Source organism: Desmodus rotundus, chromosome 8, assembly GCF_022682495.2.
Source record: "Desmodus rotundus isolate HL8 chromosome 8, HLdesRot8A.1, whole genome shotgun sequence".
In the NCBI taxonomy this organism is placed as follows: Eukaryota; Metazoa; Chordata; class Mammalia; order Chiroptera; family Phyllostomidae; genus Desmodus; species Desmodus rotundus.
The window spans coordinates 119,636,572-119,651,340 of NC_071394.1; the positions used below are offsets into that span (position 1 = coordinate 119,636,572).

Here is a 14,769-nt window from a genome sequence, read left to right on the forward strand (position 1 = left end):
TCATATTCTTCCCTCCCACAAAATATGCTCAGTCCCATCCTATGACCTTCCGAAATCTTATCCCACCACAGAAACAAGCTCGAAGTCCAGGATGTCATGATTTATATCATGTCTACAGACAGATAAGACTATGCAGTTGCGGCTGTTCTTGTTCCAGGGACCCATCGATTGAAACACAAGTTCGGAGACACTATCCACAACATACAAAACATACAAGAGTGAGAAAGACAGGATAACTTCCATAGACACTCTTAGGAAAAAGAACCAAAAAACGGGAGGCACAGGGCAGTCGCCGGTCCATAGCAGTTCTGAAGTCCAGCCAGGCACATATAGCACAAGTTAATGAATGAAGTCTGAGTCCGCCCTCTGGGCAGTTTTCTAACCCACTGTTCTCTGTGCTCCTCGGTTCTCCATTCTGGCAAAAGTAAAGCAGTAGCCCAGCCTCTCTGACAGTCTTTGAAGTCAGACACAGTGATGGGTATTAGTAGACTCGCCAGTGCATTCCAGCTTGTCTTCACTCTCTTTGCTTCTCATCTGGACTCTTGGTTCTGGATCCCTAGAGATGGCCCTTCCACAGAGAAGCAGCTTTTCTCCTCCAGCTCCTTTCACAGTCGCACATCGACAACGGTACGTGCCTGCCTGCCCAGATTCCTCTACAAGCTCCAACTTGTCCATTACTGCCAGTGCTTCAGAAGGGCGGGTCAGTGACTCTTCTCTGACTTCCAATTCATCCTTATGGAACATGTCTTCCTCAGTTCCTCCCACAACTGTGTAATAGGCTTCATTCCTATAATAACTTCCTTACTCCACAGAGTTCCTTACATAGAATATGTTATTGTGTTTGATCTTCACCAGAATTTTACAAGTTATATACATCCCCCTCTTACAGATGAAAACACTGAGACTCAGTGAAGTTGGGTAACACTCTCATGGCTACACAGCCAAAGACGTAAGAGCTCATATTTGAATCAGGTCTATCTGATGGCTGACCCTGTGCAGGTAACTCCCACGCTCCGTCTTCTGGAGACAAAGGATACCGGAAGTTGGTGTGCTAGCAAACCGGTTCCTGAAAAAATAGTTTAAAAAACTGTGATTGAGAGCATTTGACTATTTCTATGGTATAAAGACTCCCATCAGGCTAATGAGCTGGTACGAGGTAGCTCAGTATAGCACAAGATAGGGAGCTACGAAAACAAAAGGTCTTCAACAAGGAAATGTACTAACAGTTAAGGAAAATGGGGAAGGCTAGTTCTTCGGGTATCTCATCCTTGTGCGAGCTATCTGACTTCCAGGTGTTAGCACCTTCACTGCTTTGCCTGTGGCCTTCCTATTTCGGCCAAACTTGCTCTGCCCACTTGAATGGCAAGCCCAAAGCTCTGAAAAATTAATACCCGTACCTTAGCATCCCTCAACCAATAACTGACAGAAATTAATGTAGAAACATCCAGCACTCTTGTCCTTTTTTGAGATAACTTGAGATGTGTATTCTTCACTAACACCCCGAGTTACCCAGCAGAATTAAGCTTTAGTTACCCACAGTGCTTTACAATGTATTCTCTATTGGTCTCCCTGGGGGCCACCCTCCAAAGTTACTCCTTATTCTCAAATCCTTGACCCAGGGTCTGCCTCTAGATAACCCAAACTGAAACAAATGGCTACCATTTTTTGAATGTTTACGGACCAGACTGACGCTACACTAGGTTCTTACATTACATGTGTTTGCACAAATCTTCATGAGATACCTTATGAGACAAGAATCAAACCCAATTCTACAAATACAGAAGTGAGAATCAGGGAGGCTAACTAACCGGATGAAGGTCACAAAGCTGGTATAGTAAATAGCAAACCTGATATTCGAACTATGATTGATGCAACATCTCTTTCCACTAAACCGTACATCCTCTTTCACCAAAGAAATAGGACTAACACACATGAAACAATAAAATAACAATTAACTACTAAGCTGACATATTGTATTGACCACTTCTTGGCAAAACTGTCATCATATGTATGTTCCACAATTACTTTCTACAATTCTCTTTTGTTGTGCCATCGACTTGAAAAATAAGGCCACTGACAAATATTAGGAAATTGAATTTTTCATAGATTTTCTTTCTCTTCGATCACTGCTTCATACAAATTAGGTACTGAAATAAAACTGAGCTGATGGCATAACAGAATACAGCATGATGGAAATACATATGAAAAAAATATGTTCCTTGAATGTATTTTTTTGGCTCACATAGCACCTGAAACAACAGATATGTCATAAAATAACAACTAAGTCTCTGTTGCTTTTGAAAGTTGATACAAAGCATTAGGGGATCAAACAACAGCCTACTAGTACAGCATACTAGTGCTGAATTAAATAAGAAACTCCAACAAAGGGAGGACTTAACAATATATTTAATAGGCAAAAATTAAAGTGTGGAAATTTAAGATTTGTCAAGGCTGGAGCTAAATCACCAAAACAGATTTTAATATTTAATGTGGGCTTGCTGACATCAAATAATTTAGATAGTTGCTCTGCAAAGTTTCCCACTAAACCTCCTGAATTCTGAAATTTTTAAACACTGTACCACATTCAGATGCTGGTGGAAACAAACAAAAAATTCGACTCTGATTTAAGCAGTATTTTGCAGGGTTGACTTCTTACTATAATTATCTGCTCTGACAATACACACAGAAAGAACTTTCTGGAATTTGGGATGGGGGAGTTTTAGGCTGACTCTAGCCCCCACGTTGTTCAGTAAGTAGTACTTTAACCTCTCTGGCTAAAAACGCTCTCAGGTAAAAGATGCTCTACCAGATGACTTGCCACTCTGTCAATAATTCTATTGCTAACACCAGTTTTTCAATTAAATTCCCATCCGTGTAATTAACATAAACCACCTTCCAGCATTTCTGCAAGTGGTCCTCATCAGTGCTGTGCACACCTGTGAATCCCTATGTTTCGGGACCTCCATGGTGGTTGCTCGCGGGACGAAATGATGGAGAAGATAACTAGGTGGTCTTTGGACCCACAGCGCCTATTCAGGCACAGAAAAACTATGCTCTCTCAAAAGTATGTCTGTACTGTTTTCCGTAACAAAGAGTTTGTAGGCATGAATTAACGAAGGAACACTTCAGCTTCAAATTACAATATGACTGATTGACATCTGACACCCATGGCTTTTCCCTCTTTAAAAAACAGAGAACTTCTTAACTTCAATGACTCTGGTTATATTTTGTTTGCTTTTTTCTTTTGTTGATTATGTTCCGGTTAAAGGTGAGATCATATGGTATTTGTCCCTCACCGCCTGGTTTATTTCACTTAGCATAATGCTCTCCAGTTCCATCCATGCTGTTGCAAAGGGCATGAGCGTCTTCTTTCTCTCTGCTGCGTAGAATTCCATTGTGTAAATGTACCATAGTTTTTTGATCCACTCATTTGTTGATGGGGAGAAGGGTTTTCAGCAACTACTATATAAAGGACACATGGACAAAACCAAGGGGGAGGGTGGACGCAAGGGAAGGAGGTGGGTTTGGATGGGGTCAGGGGAAGGGGTGGGGAGAAAATGCAGACAACTGTAATTGAACAACAATTAAAAAAATAACAAAAAACAGAGAACTTATCTAAAAGCCTCACTTACCCCAAGGCAGGTCATCAGCAGGTCTAAGGCCCGGCTCTGTGCCTGTTTATCTTTGGGGATTACGCTGCTCAAGGACAGTGCCTGTGGCAGTGGCAGTGGCTGAAGCAACAATTTTCATTTGTTTCAAGGCTATTCTTGTGGCACCATTACCTTTATGACACTCGGATATGCTGAGAAAATATAGTATCTATATTTTGGTCCCTAATTAATCTTGTCTTCCCCTGAGTACCCATTGCTAGAAAGTGGTAACAAAAGTTACTTTATTTAGTCCAACCTACTTAAAAATTAGTCAGATATAATAAATTAAACAGTTCCTTTAGGCAATGCTCAGTTTAACGGGGTAAAAGTGCTTGATCCTTCAGATTTCTACTCCTTCCTCTCCTAAGTCTCTTCTTAGTAACTTCTAGTTACGCGGGGAGAAAAGTGCGTATTACGCAACTTTAAGACGGAGAACAGTGGTTGTGTCCTTGAAACAGTGTGGTGCCCCTGACCCCTGTGTCTCTGGGCAACCTCACTTGTCTACATCTTTACTCCTTTCCCACCAAGCAGACATGGCTGAGGCATATGCATGAACTCCTCTCTCATCTTGGTCAGATACTGGGTGTGCTCGCTGGCTGAGGTGGCCTCACCTTGGCTGTTGGCAGTGATATTCTCTGGACTTATGCCACATCCTTAATCAGCTTCCCAACACAAAACAGCTCATGCCCATCCCCTGGTTTCTGCCTTCATCCTCATCAGAGAGGGATCCTGGGAGCATCAAGGATGCTGGATCCTGCTACCTTCCTCTGAAGACAAGAGGGACTTTCTGAGTCACCTCACCTCTTAAGGAGCTAAATGCAGCCTCTCCTTCTCCATCCAACTTCAGGCAGCCAAAACTCCGCGATTGTGCCTTCCAGGCTTAGTAGATCATGTTGAAGGGAAAATAATAGAATTTAGAAAGTCCTATCTCAAGGCAATAGCCTGGCTTGTAAAACTGTTCTTTTGTTTTGAAACTCCTGTTTTGGCCACTGGAATCTAAACAGTAATTGTCTTTCTTTTCACTTTCTGCCAGTCAGGATAATAACCTCTCTCAGGCATACAGCTCCGGCAAAGAAGAGCAGCATACTCAAAATAGTGGGAAAGTTCAGTAATATTTTTTTGAAATATAACGTGCATGGAACTGCTCTAAAATTGGATTGTGGTGAGGGATGCACAATTCTGTAAATTTACTAAAAATTGAATTGCACATTCAAACAGGTAAATTTTATGATGTATAAATCATACCTTGATAAAACTCTTAAAAATCATGTGCAGTGTGAAAAAGAGTAAAGCACAGTTGCTCGGTGCTGTAAGCTGTACTGTGGACCTCGTAGTGGTGCTGCTCATGGGAGCAGTGGAGACAGAACAAGTAAGGACAGAAGACGCAGTCACTGTCCTCTCTGTAAGAGTTAGAGCTCATCATACTCCCACTGAGAAGAAAGCCATCATTTTGCTTTAAACTGGAACTTTGTTTACATGCCTATCTCTTGAGCAACAAAATATTACCAGTGTGTTCAAATCATGAACAGGAACTGCAATTAATCATGTACATGTTTACACCAAAATATTTTTCATTTACACACACTCTATATGACATCTTTTCATCTGACCATTGCAAATATCCAGAACATATACAAGAACACAGATGAATGTAAAATAAATAGAAAATATCAATATAACAGATACTCATAAATTCTTTTCATATAGACCCTTTCATACCTCATTCAGAGGCAATCGACCTTACTTCATGTACAATTCCAACCTCTTGTGGGATAAAAAACAAAAAACCAAGAAGGTGAGACAATAACCAAGTTTGTTACAGGCAATAAATTGGAGGAAGTGTGGCAAATGATGATTAAAGATGCTGCCAGGATTTATAAGAGAAAAGGAAATACAGTTGGCACAGGAAACTGTGATGAGGGGAACATCAACAGTGGACAGAAAGATGCAAGACTTCAAGAACAGCACTCTGACGTCATTCCATGAAGGGACAGACAACAGCTGGGCACATCTCATCTCTTGAGGAATGTTATAATGTGACTCAGTACCCACCATGGCAAGGCCGAGATATTCAAAAGATGATTCGACTTTTTCAAGAAGGCAAGTACATTTTTAAGTTATTTTATAAATATTCCTATCCTTAAAAGTCTTTTTTGTTTGATTATTGTTTGTTAATTTTTTCATTGGTTGTTCTTTTTTGTTGTGGTGAAAAACAAAAAAACAAAAAAACCATATAACGTAAAATTTGCCATAGCAATCATTTTTAAGTTTACAGTTCACTATATAAGTATATCCACATTATTGCAAAACAGATCTCTAGAACTCTTTCAGCTTGCAGAACTGAAACTCTATATCCCTTAAATATTTATCCTTTCCTTTCCTGTCTCCCAGCCTCTGATAACCAGCATTCTACCTTCTGTTTCTATAAATTGGACTACTCGAGGTAACTCATAGTAAGTGGAATCATAAAATACTTGTGTTTTTCTGATTGGCGTATTTCATTTAGCATAATGTCCTCAAGGTTCACACATGTTGTAGCATGTGATGTTACTTCTAGTTTTTTAAGGCTAAATAATGTGTCATTACTTTTATTTACCACATTTTGTTTATCCATTCAATGACTGATGGACATTTGGGCTGCTTCCACGTTTTGGCTGTCTTAAGTAGTGCTGTTATGGACATGGGTGTGCAAATATCTCATTGAGACCCTGCTTTCAATTCTTTTGGATGTTTATCCAAAAGTGGGATTATTGGATTATATCATAGTTTAATTTTTCAATTTTCTGAGGAATCTCCATACTGTTTTCATAGAAGTTACATTATTTTAGAATCCTAAGACATTGTACAAGAGTTCTGACTTATCCACATCATCCTTAATATCTGTTATTTTCTGTTCTGGGAGGGGTTTTTTTGTTTAATTTTTTTTTAATTATCATTGTTCAATTATAGTTGTCCCCATTTTCCCTCATTATTCTCCCCTGCCCTACCCACCCCCCACCTCCCACATTCAATCCCCAGCCCCCACCAGTTGCCTATGTCCATGGGTCCTTTATACATGTTCTTTAACTTGACCCTTCCCCTTCCTTTCCCCATTATCCCCTTCCCTCCTCCCCTCTGGTCACTATCAGTGTGTTCTTTATTTCCATGTCTCTGGCTCTATTTTGTTTCCTTGTTTGTTTTGTTGATTAGGTTCCACTTATAGGTGAGATCATATGGTATTTGTCTTTCACCGCCTGGCTTATTTCACTTAGCATAACACTCTCCAGTTCCATCCATACTGTCTGAAAGGGTAGGAACTCCTTCTTTCTTTCTGCTGTGTAGTATTCCATTGCGTGAACATACCATAGTTTTTTGATCCATTCAATTACTGATGGGCGCTTAGGCTGTTTCCAGGACTTCGTTATCATAGAGTAGACATCCTAAAGGGTGTGAGAGGTATCTCATTGTGGTTCTGATTTGTATTCCTCTAATGATCAGTGATGTTGAATATCTTTTCATAGACTTGTTAGTCATTTGTATATCATATTTGAAGAAATGTCTGTTCAAGTCTTTCGCCCATTTTTTAATTGGGTTATTTGATTTTCATAGTTGAGTTGTAGGAGTTCTTTATATATTCTAGATATTAACTTCTTATCAGATATAAGATATGCAAACATTTTATCCCATTTCATAGGTCGCCTTTTTACTTTGTTGGTTGTATCCTTCGGTGCATAATAGTCTTTAAGTTTGATTTATTCTCACTGGTCTATTTTTGCTTTTGTTGCCTAGTGTTCTTTGTGTCACATCCAAGAAACAACTGTCAAATCAAATGCCATGAAGATTTCCTGTTTTCTTCTAGGAATTTTATAGTTTGGGGTTTAAAACTGAGGTCTGTAATCTATTTTAAGTTATTATTTGTGTATTGTGCAAAATAAGGACCCAACTTCATTCTTTTACGCGTGAACATCCAGTTTTCTCAATACCATTTGTTAAAGAGACTGTACTTTTCCGATTGAGTGGCCTTGTCACACTTGGTGGAGATCATTTGACCATATACACGAAGGTTAATCTGTTGGCTCTCTACTCTATTGCATTGGTCTCTCTGTCTGACTTTATGCCAGTACCACACTGTTTTGGTTATTGTAACCTTATAATATGTTTTGAAATCAGAAAGCATGAATCTTCCAAATGTGTTCTTTTTTAAAATTATTTTGGCTACCTTGGGTCCCTTCAGATTCTGGATGAATTTTAGGATAAAATTGTTCTATTTCACCAAGAGCAGCCTACTGTTTCTCCAACAGCAATTTGAACAAGTGCAATTTGGCCAAGATGACCATTTGTGAAAAAACCAGTATTTGTTGTCATTGGATTTCCAAGGATTGGTAACCCTTACGCACATCAGGGCACACCTGAACTCTACATTTGCCTTAAAGCACTAATACTTTTCTAGCATTGTAGAGTTCTCCCATATTTTTGGTTTCTATATTTTTAATTAATTTTTAGCCAATTATTTTTCCCTCTATCTTGTTTGTGATTTTAAAAATGTTGAAATAACTTGAGTACTCAGCGATAGGGATTAAATACGAACACATTTAGATTCCAATGTAAGGATTTGTTTGAATAATAGAAATGACAATCATGCCTGTATAAGATGATAAAAAACCAAACCAGATAAATACAGCTAGAAAGCCTGACCTAAATTGAATGAGAAAAACATTTAAACCAAACAAAACCCCATCCCAACTCTCTCTTCCACCAAGTTAATTTATTTTTTCCTGTCAGAGCAATGCTGACTCACTACAGAAAATACAGACACGAAGAACCTAAGGAAAAAAGCCATTATGCGCCCAATTGTGCACAATTACTTTTAATCCCCAAGTGTAAATTCCTTCAGCTCCAGTTCTATAAGTATAAATGAAGTACTATTTCTCAATGAAATGGACTATTACTGTATAAACTCTTCTGCAACCTACTGTAACTTAAATAACCCAGAATTTATATTTTTCAAACCGAACCACATTTCTAAACATTTATTGCACTCCAACTAGTAAGAATATAGAAAAAATAGCTGCCTGAAAATTAATTGAGATCAAAAGTAAAATAGAACAAAATATTAAAAATTATGAAAACATTTTTAAAAGGGCTCAAAATATTGTTTCCAAAATTTCCTCATAATAACTCCCAAATTATGAGTATTTGAACTAATTGGCAAATGAGAGTATCGATTTTCAACCAACTCATTATAATGCTTAATGAAGTTACTACAGGAAACGAGATGAATATAAGAAACTCAGTGATTTACTGTCTAACAATAAAAAGCCTAATAGATAAAATGGTTTCATGGTTGTTTCTAGAATTTAAAGATAAGACCAAGAAATGTACTTAGATAAGTGGAAGGGCTGGATGCTATCCAGTGGAGTTCAGAAGAAGGTAATCTTTAAGAAACGTTGAACCAAGAGCACAAAAGCAGCAAAATTCAGTTTGTGGAGGATTCTATAGGTCAAGTGGCCCAGATTCTTTAACAAATAAATTATAAGAATAAAAAAAGGACAGGAGGGTAAATTATATATTTTTTAAAATCACAATTGTTAAAATAAGTAACACTAAATTATTATGTCTAGGAATGCACACTTGGATAGTTAAACTATAAAAAATGCAAGTAAGTGAATACTATCAAAATCAGGTTATAATTGGAATGGGGCACCTAGGACGTGTGCCCCCAGGATGACAGCAAGACGATGTCTCTTCATCTGGGTGGTGTTCTATATAAGCAGTCCTTCATAACCTGAAAAGTACAACGGATGCAAAACAGAACCACCCGTCATGGAATTTCAGTCTCAGGGATCGTCTGAAGCTCAAAGGGAAGGAGAAGTAGGAAGGGGACAGAAAGGGACTGTGCCAGAACCCACGAGTGTCAGGTACAAAGTTAGTGGGGAGGAATTCTATTTCTAAGATACAATTTTCCTTCCAGCATTCTTCCTTTTCCATATCCATTCTACCACAGTGGGATGGAATGGGTGCCATCCTTAAATCAAGAGACTGGCACTTCTAGAGAAGTATAGCAAGGCTGTATGACAAGGAAGGGATAGTAGCAGTGTCTGTGAGGGGGAAGAAAAACTTGAAAAAACGGGGCAGGGATTACCTTCAAGATCAAAAGGAGTTTCCCACATGGAAGGGAGGCGTGGAGCTACTGGCAGTTCCTGGGAAAAGAACCCCAGGGTCCCTCTTCTCAGACAGGACACTGAAGAAGCAATGAGGAATTAGAAAGAAGACATGATCGTGGTGTGCCCGGAGATGGCATAAAAGAAACATTAAAATTCCTGCCGAGTACAGGGTGCGACAGAAGTAAGGCCTGCTTGAGCGTGGTTAGTAGGGTAATAATACGAGTGTAATAATTCATAGTTTTAATTCGAACACTTCACCTAAAATGCCATATGGTGTGCTTGAGTGTGATATTGTTATGTTACAGGATTACATGCTTATGATTTTGTAATAATAGATTTTATAATAAAAAGGGGTGTTATTTGTGCCAGACCTCTATATATAAATATATCAGGTTAACAGTTACACATTCACACATCAATTCCCAAAGAATGGTGATTTTAAGAAAAGGAAGAAACCACCCTGCTTTGCTCTGGAGCCACTTCCGCAAACAAGGAAAGGATACTCAATAGCAGCCACCTTGAAGCACCTCAGGAGCACATACAAAACAACTAGGAGACACTTACAAATTAGCTATTCCAATTACCTTATTAACCTCTGCATCCAGTTTTCAGAATTTAGTAAGTTTACTTATGGGAGCCTACTACCTGCCAGATAGTATATTATGATGCTGTATATTATTCCTAATCCTCATAATAATTTGAAACAGTGGATGTTTTTATCCCTATTTTACAGGTTAAGAAACTGAGACTGGCGGAGGATAAATTACATATCCAGAGGTACCCAGTGGGAGGAGGCTGTAGGCAGCAGAGCGCTATTCATTCTTCCCCTTCATCTGTCCCCACGGGGGCCCACAGAGATAAGCTATGGTCCACTGTGGGTCTGCCTCCTCCTAAAACAGACTCATCTCTAGTGACCTAAGAAAAATGTGACCACTGGTAAACCTGCACTGAAAGAAGGGCTATTCGAGAGTGTGTGCCGTGGAACACACTGCCCTTTGCCCTTGGCCTCAGAAAGGCCAAGCTGCCTTTCATTCCCAGCACTCAGGGGGTTGCCACCCCAGGGACACAGCACAGGTTCCTACCCTGGCACCATCCGGGTCCGCCATTAGGAGGAACCTTTAAACACTGACCGTCTTTCCTCCCACCTTTCCCACCCAAAAGGAAGAGGAAAGAACGCTGCTGTCACTTCAGAGAGCTTCGAGCCACGTTCCAGGGTCCTGTCCAGTGTTTTTCCCGTGGCCGCAGCACAGGCAGGTGAAGGGTGCTGCTGGAGGTGACCTTGGGACATTCAGCATTACAGAGCAGAAGGAGGTAGGTGTGAGGTATGCAGGCTCTGGAGGTAGAGCACCTGGGTTATATGTTCAGAGAGCCAACACTCACCCTCTCAGGGACTCTGTTTTCTTTAAAAAAAAAAAAAAAAGCAGACGATAATAGTTCCCCTCCCATTGACCTGTCAGAGATTGGCAGGGAGGGAGCGTCAGAAGACCGGCTTGCAGCTCAGCATAGCAGATAGCAGTGTTGAACAGATGTTACCACTTCCCTCCTAAGTGAGGGATGATCCATGGGCAATGATTTTGGCCTGCAGTGGGTTTCATTTAAGCGATAATAAAAAAGACTAAATAAAAAGTGGAAAAGTTATAGAGAGAAAGAAAACTGAAAGATAAAAATGGGGCAAAAAAAATGGTGCATTTTGTTCCGAATGTCATGATACTAATTTTACTACCGTATACCAGGCTTACAAAATGGTATATAAAAGTCAGCTTTTCAACAGCATAGAAAACCACTCCCTCTAGGAAAACTTGAAATTTGCTTCCATTTTAATTGTTTCAACAAGAATCAAAGCTACATAAAATTAACACAATGGCTTTACCCACCAAATCATGTGGAAGCTTTACGTTATTATTTCAAACCACAAAGGAAAATATCATGAGTGCAAAGAGTTATTTATTTGAGTGGAATTAAAATCTGAATCTGGTATAATTAACTGCCTCAACTTTTACTGGGTGTACTGTGGCAAAATCATAAATCGTATCAAAGCGTGAGGCATAGAAGAAGCATTCTTTATCTGCAGCAGAACTCCCTGTGACATTCTACCATAATGTACAGTCTGTAACAGATATTCTGTATTAGAGTTCGACACAGGCATATCGTTTAACATACTCATCAAATGTCACCTTGCATGATCTTGTCACCTGCACTTAGGAATTTACTAAGTCTGATATATATATATATATATATATATATATATATATATATATATATATATAAAATTTTAAGATGTCATAGCAAACATTTGGCACAATTAGGGGTTATTAGACATGTTATTGACTTACCACCTGCTCAAGAATAACAGCAGCGTAAGCCTTCCAGTAGTTCCTGGAATTCAGATTTAAGGTTACATTTCCCACTTCACTATTCACATATGGCAACTATTGAAGTCCTCACAAACTACAGACATGGATGGTAAGAAGGACACATACTTGCTTTAGGAAGAACAGATGCTTTAGAAAGCAAGTTTGTACCAGAGTTCTAATGGGTGTGTGACTTTAAAACAGAAATTGAGATGAAAAGCAAAGCAAACAAAACTGCAGGGCTAAGGTAGTTAGATACAATTAATCTGCCCATTCTTGCCTCAAATAAGGAAGCCTGACAGGTTGTTAGGAACTTTTTAAATCAAAAATCTACTTTATGCTTCTCCATCAGCTCTCAAATAGCCAGATGTCTTAAATTACAGTGTGTGCTGACTCTAAGAACACATAAGCAATAGTTTTACAATTAGCTCCAGTAGCTGAAAGTGCCAGTTCTTTATGCCATACAATGAAAACAATAACAATGCAACTTGCAAAAGAACCGTTTTAAAGACAATCCAGGGCACTTACGGTGGGAACATTCCTTGGGACGATAAAAGGAACAGGTGAAATGTTCTAGTAGCACCGTGCTTCCTTGCCTTGCCAACTCCTGCACAGATTCCCCGCAGTGCAAACCATGGATCCACACAGAAGCCAAGCCAGCGCACCTGACACCCGACAGACCTGTTGAGCCCAATTCCCTAGAGTGTCAACCCAATGCAGCTCCTCGGAGCTGTGTTCAGTACAGTCTGAAAGGGCTACTGATGTAAAAGCAAAGAGGAGTTATTCCTAGAGGAGCACTCCTCCCCAAAGGTCAACAACTACCTAGGAAGTAAAAATGCTTGGAGAGCAATAATAACTTTTCCAAGCAGGGGTTCTTAAACAGGAGGTACAGCCGGGCACTTGGGGGGGGGGGGGTCTAGCTTGAAATCTTCAGTAAGCATCCAAATGTGTATTATAGGTGAATTTGAACGGGAAAGGGGTTCAGAGTATCTCATCCGTCACATGTTCAAAGGAATCTGAGACCCTCGCAAAAGCTGGTGACCATTATTTCACAGTAGGTCTAATGACGCCCGAGTTACAAAGGCAGTTTGGGGAGCTCCGCTGCTACCATTCCTTCTTTAAACAAATGACATTCCACTTCCTCGCCTGCCCAGCTTCAATCGAAGTACACTAGGCCATCACTCACTCTGTAAGATCAAGGTAGCCTGTTTAAACGCCTGTTTGTAGAATTGTGGGTGGAGGTGGGAGGGGGAAGGTAATGCTGGGCACGTCCCAAAGGAGAAGCAAAATCACCTTTCTTTCAGGAAAGTTACTTCCACTGTGCCTAAAGACACCCGCAGCGGCGCACCAATCAGTGAAGCCCTAATATGTGTCTTAACAAACATAGAGCGCATTATATTTGTTTCTAGCTCGATTTTCTGTTCTTTATATAACTTGTTTAATTCTAAAAATAACCTTAAAAGATGCACAAAGGGTGCAAAAATCCATGAAGGGGACTTCCTACCCATCCCTGCCGCTTTACAGGGAAATAGCTTGTCCCTGGGTCAACCAGCAGCCGGGAGATTAAACCCGCATTGGGGGAGGTTAAAGACTAAAAACGCGGCCTCGCCAGGAGAGTCGTTACCGTCAACTGGGCAGTCAGGGTCCGAGTCGCTGCTCATCGCTGCTCCCCAACTCCGGGCTGCCCCCTGGGCGCGGCTCCTGTAGTCTAGGCAGCGCCTGCTGTTGCTGAGGCAGCGCCCCCCTTAGGGACCCGCAGGTGAGCCCGGCAGCCGCTGGGCGCAGCCACTCTGCAAGGGGAGGGGCCAGGACGCGCGCTGGGTGCTCCTTTCACCGGGCCAAGCGAGGCTCCAGTGCCAGCCTATTGAGGAACGCGGCTCTCTATTAATACTGGGCATGGGCCTGGCTGCATGCCACTGACTTGACCCAGGGCCAGAGTCCCTCGGCCGTCTCTGGGAAGGGATGGGGACTGTGTGTAGGAGCTCGGGTAATTCGCCTCGGTAGGGATAGGTAGGAAATACGTGGAGGGGGGTGGGTGAGGAAGGTGAGTGAGCCTGGGCCTGTGATCTTCCCAGCATCCAGTTTTTTGGAGTAACTACCTCGCAGGGGCTGATGTGGCCTGAGAAGCCCTAAGCTAAATATGATGCCTGTTCAGGGAATAGGATCCGCTACCTATTCATTCAGTACTGCCTTGACATTTAAGAGTTCTACAAGCGAATTCCTTCTCCGGATCGTGTTTCAGGCTTTTGCCTCTGCATAATTCCAAGTTTGGAGAAGGGAAACTTTTGTTGCCTGGAAGTAATAAGCAAAAAGAGGTAGTGAATTAGAAAGGTGACATATCTGCTTGGAATTTAGACTAAAATTTTCTCAACACTAGCGATCAGCTAATGCCACTTCCAAGCACATATGGGACAACTGCATTAGGGAACGGCATGTGTGGTCCAGACCCTTCCACAGGCAGGGAAGAAAATCCTGGTTTACTTTTGCACAGAGCCTGGCCTCATTCCTTAGCAGGGGACTTAGTTCCTCTGGCTGGCACCATTACAGCCCCTACCAGTGACAACAGCGCCGACCTGCCCTCCCGAATCAGAACGCACGGTTCCTAACGTGCCTACAACTGCAGCT

The 14,769-nt window shown here is 40.9% G+C and overlaps 1 protein-coding gene across 2 annotated transcripts in view; it reads right to left on the reverse strand.

Annotated features, from left to right (window-relative positions):
- GADL1 (glutamate decarboxylase like 1) overlaps nucleotides 1–13,958 on the reverse strand; it is a 158,817-nt gene extending 144,859 nt beyond the window's left edge. Inside the window, exon 1 of one of the 2 annotated variants that reach the window (XM_053930341.2) lies at nucleotides 13,769–13,958. In XM_053930341.2, the coding sequence (XP_053786316.1) occupies nucleotides 13,769–13,805 (37 nt within the window). In that variant the 5' untranslated portion in view covers nucleotides 13,806–13,958. Of the gene's footprint in view, nucleotides 1–12,672; nucleotides 12,783–13,768 lie in introns of those variants that run through there. The other variant, XM_071222111.1, reaches the window with a different exon arrangement.
- Between the last annotated feature and the right edge of the window lie 811 nt (nucleotides 13,959–14,769).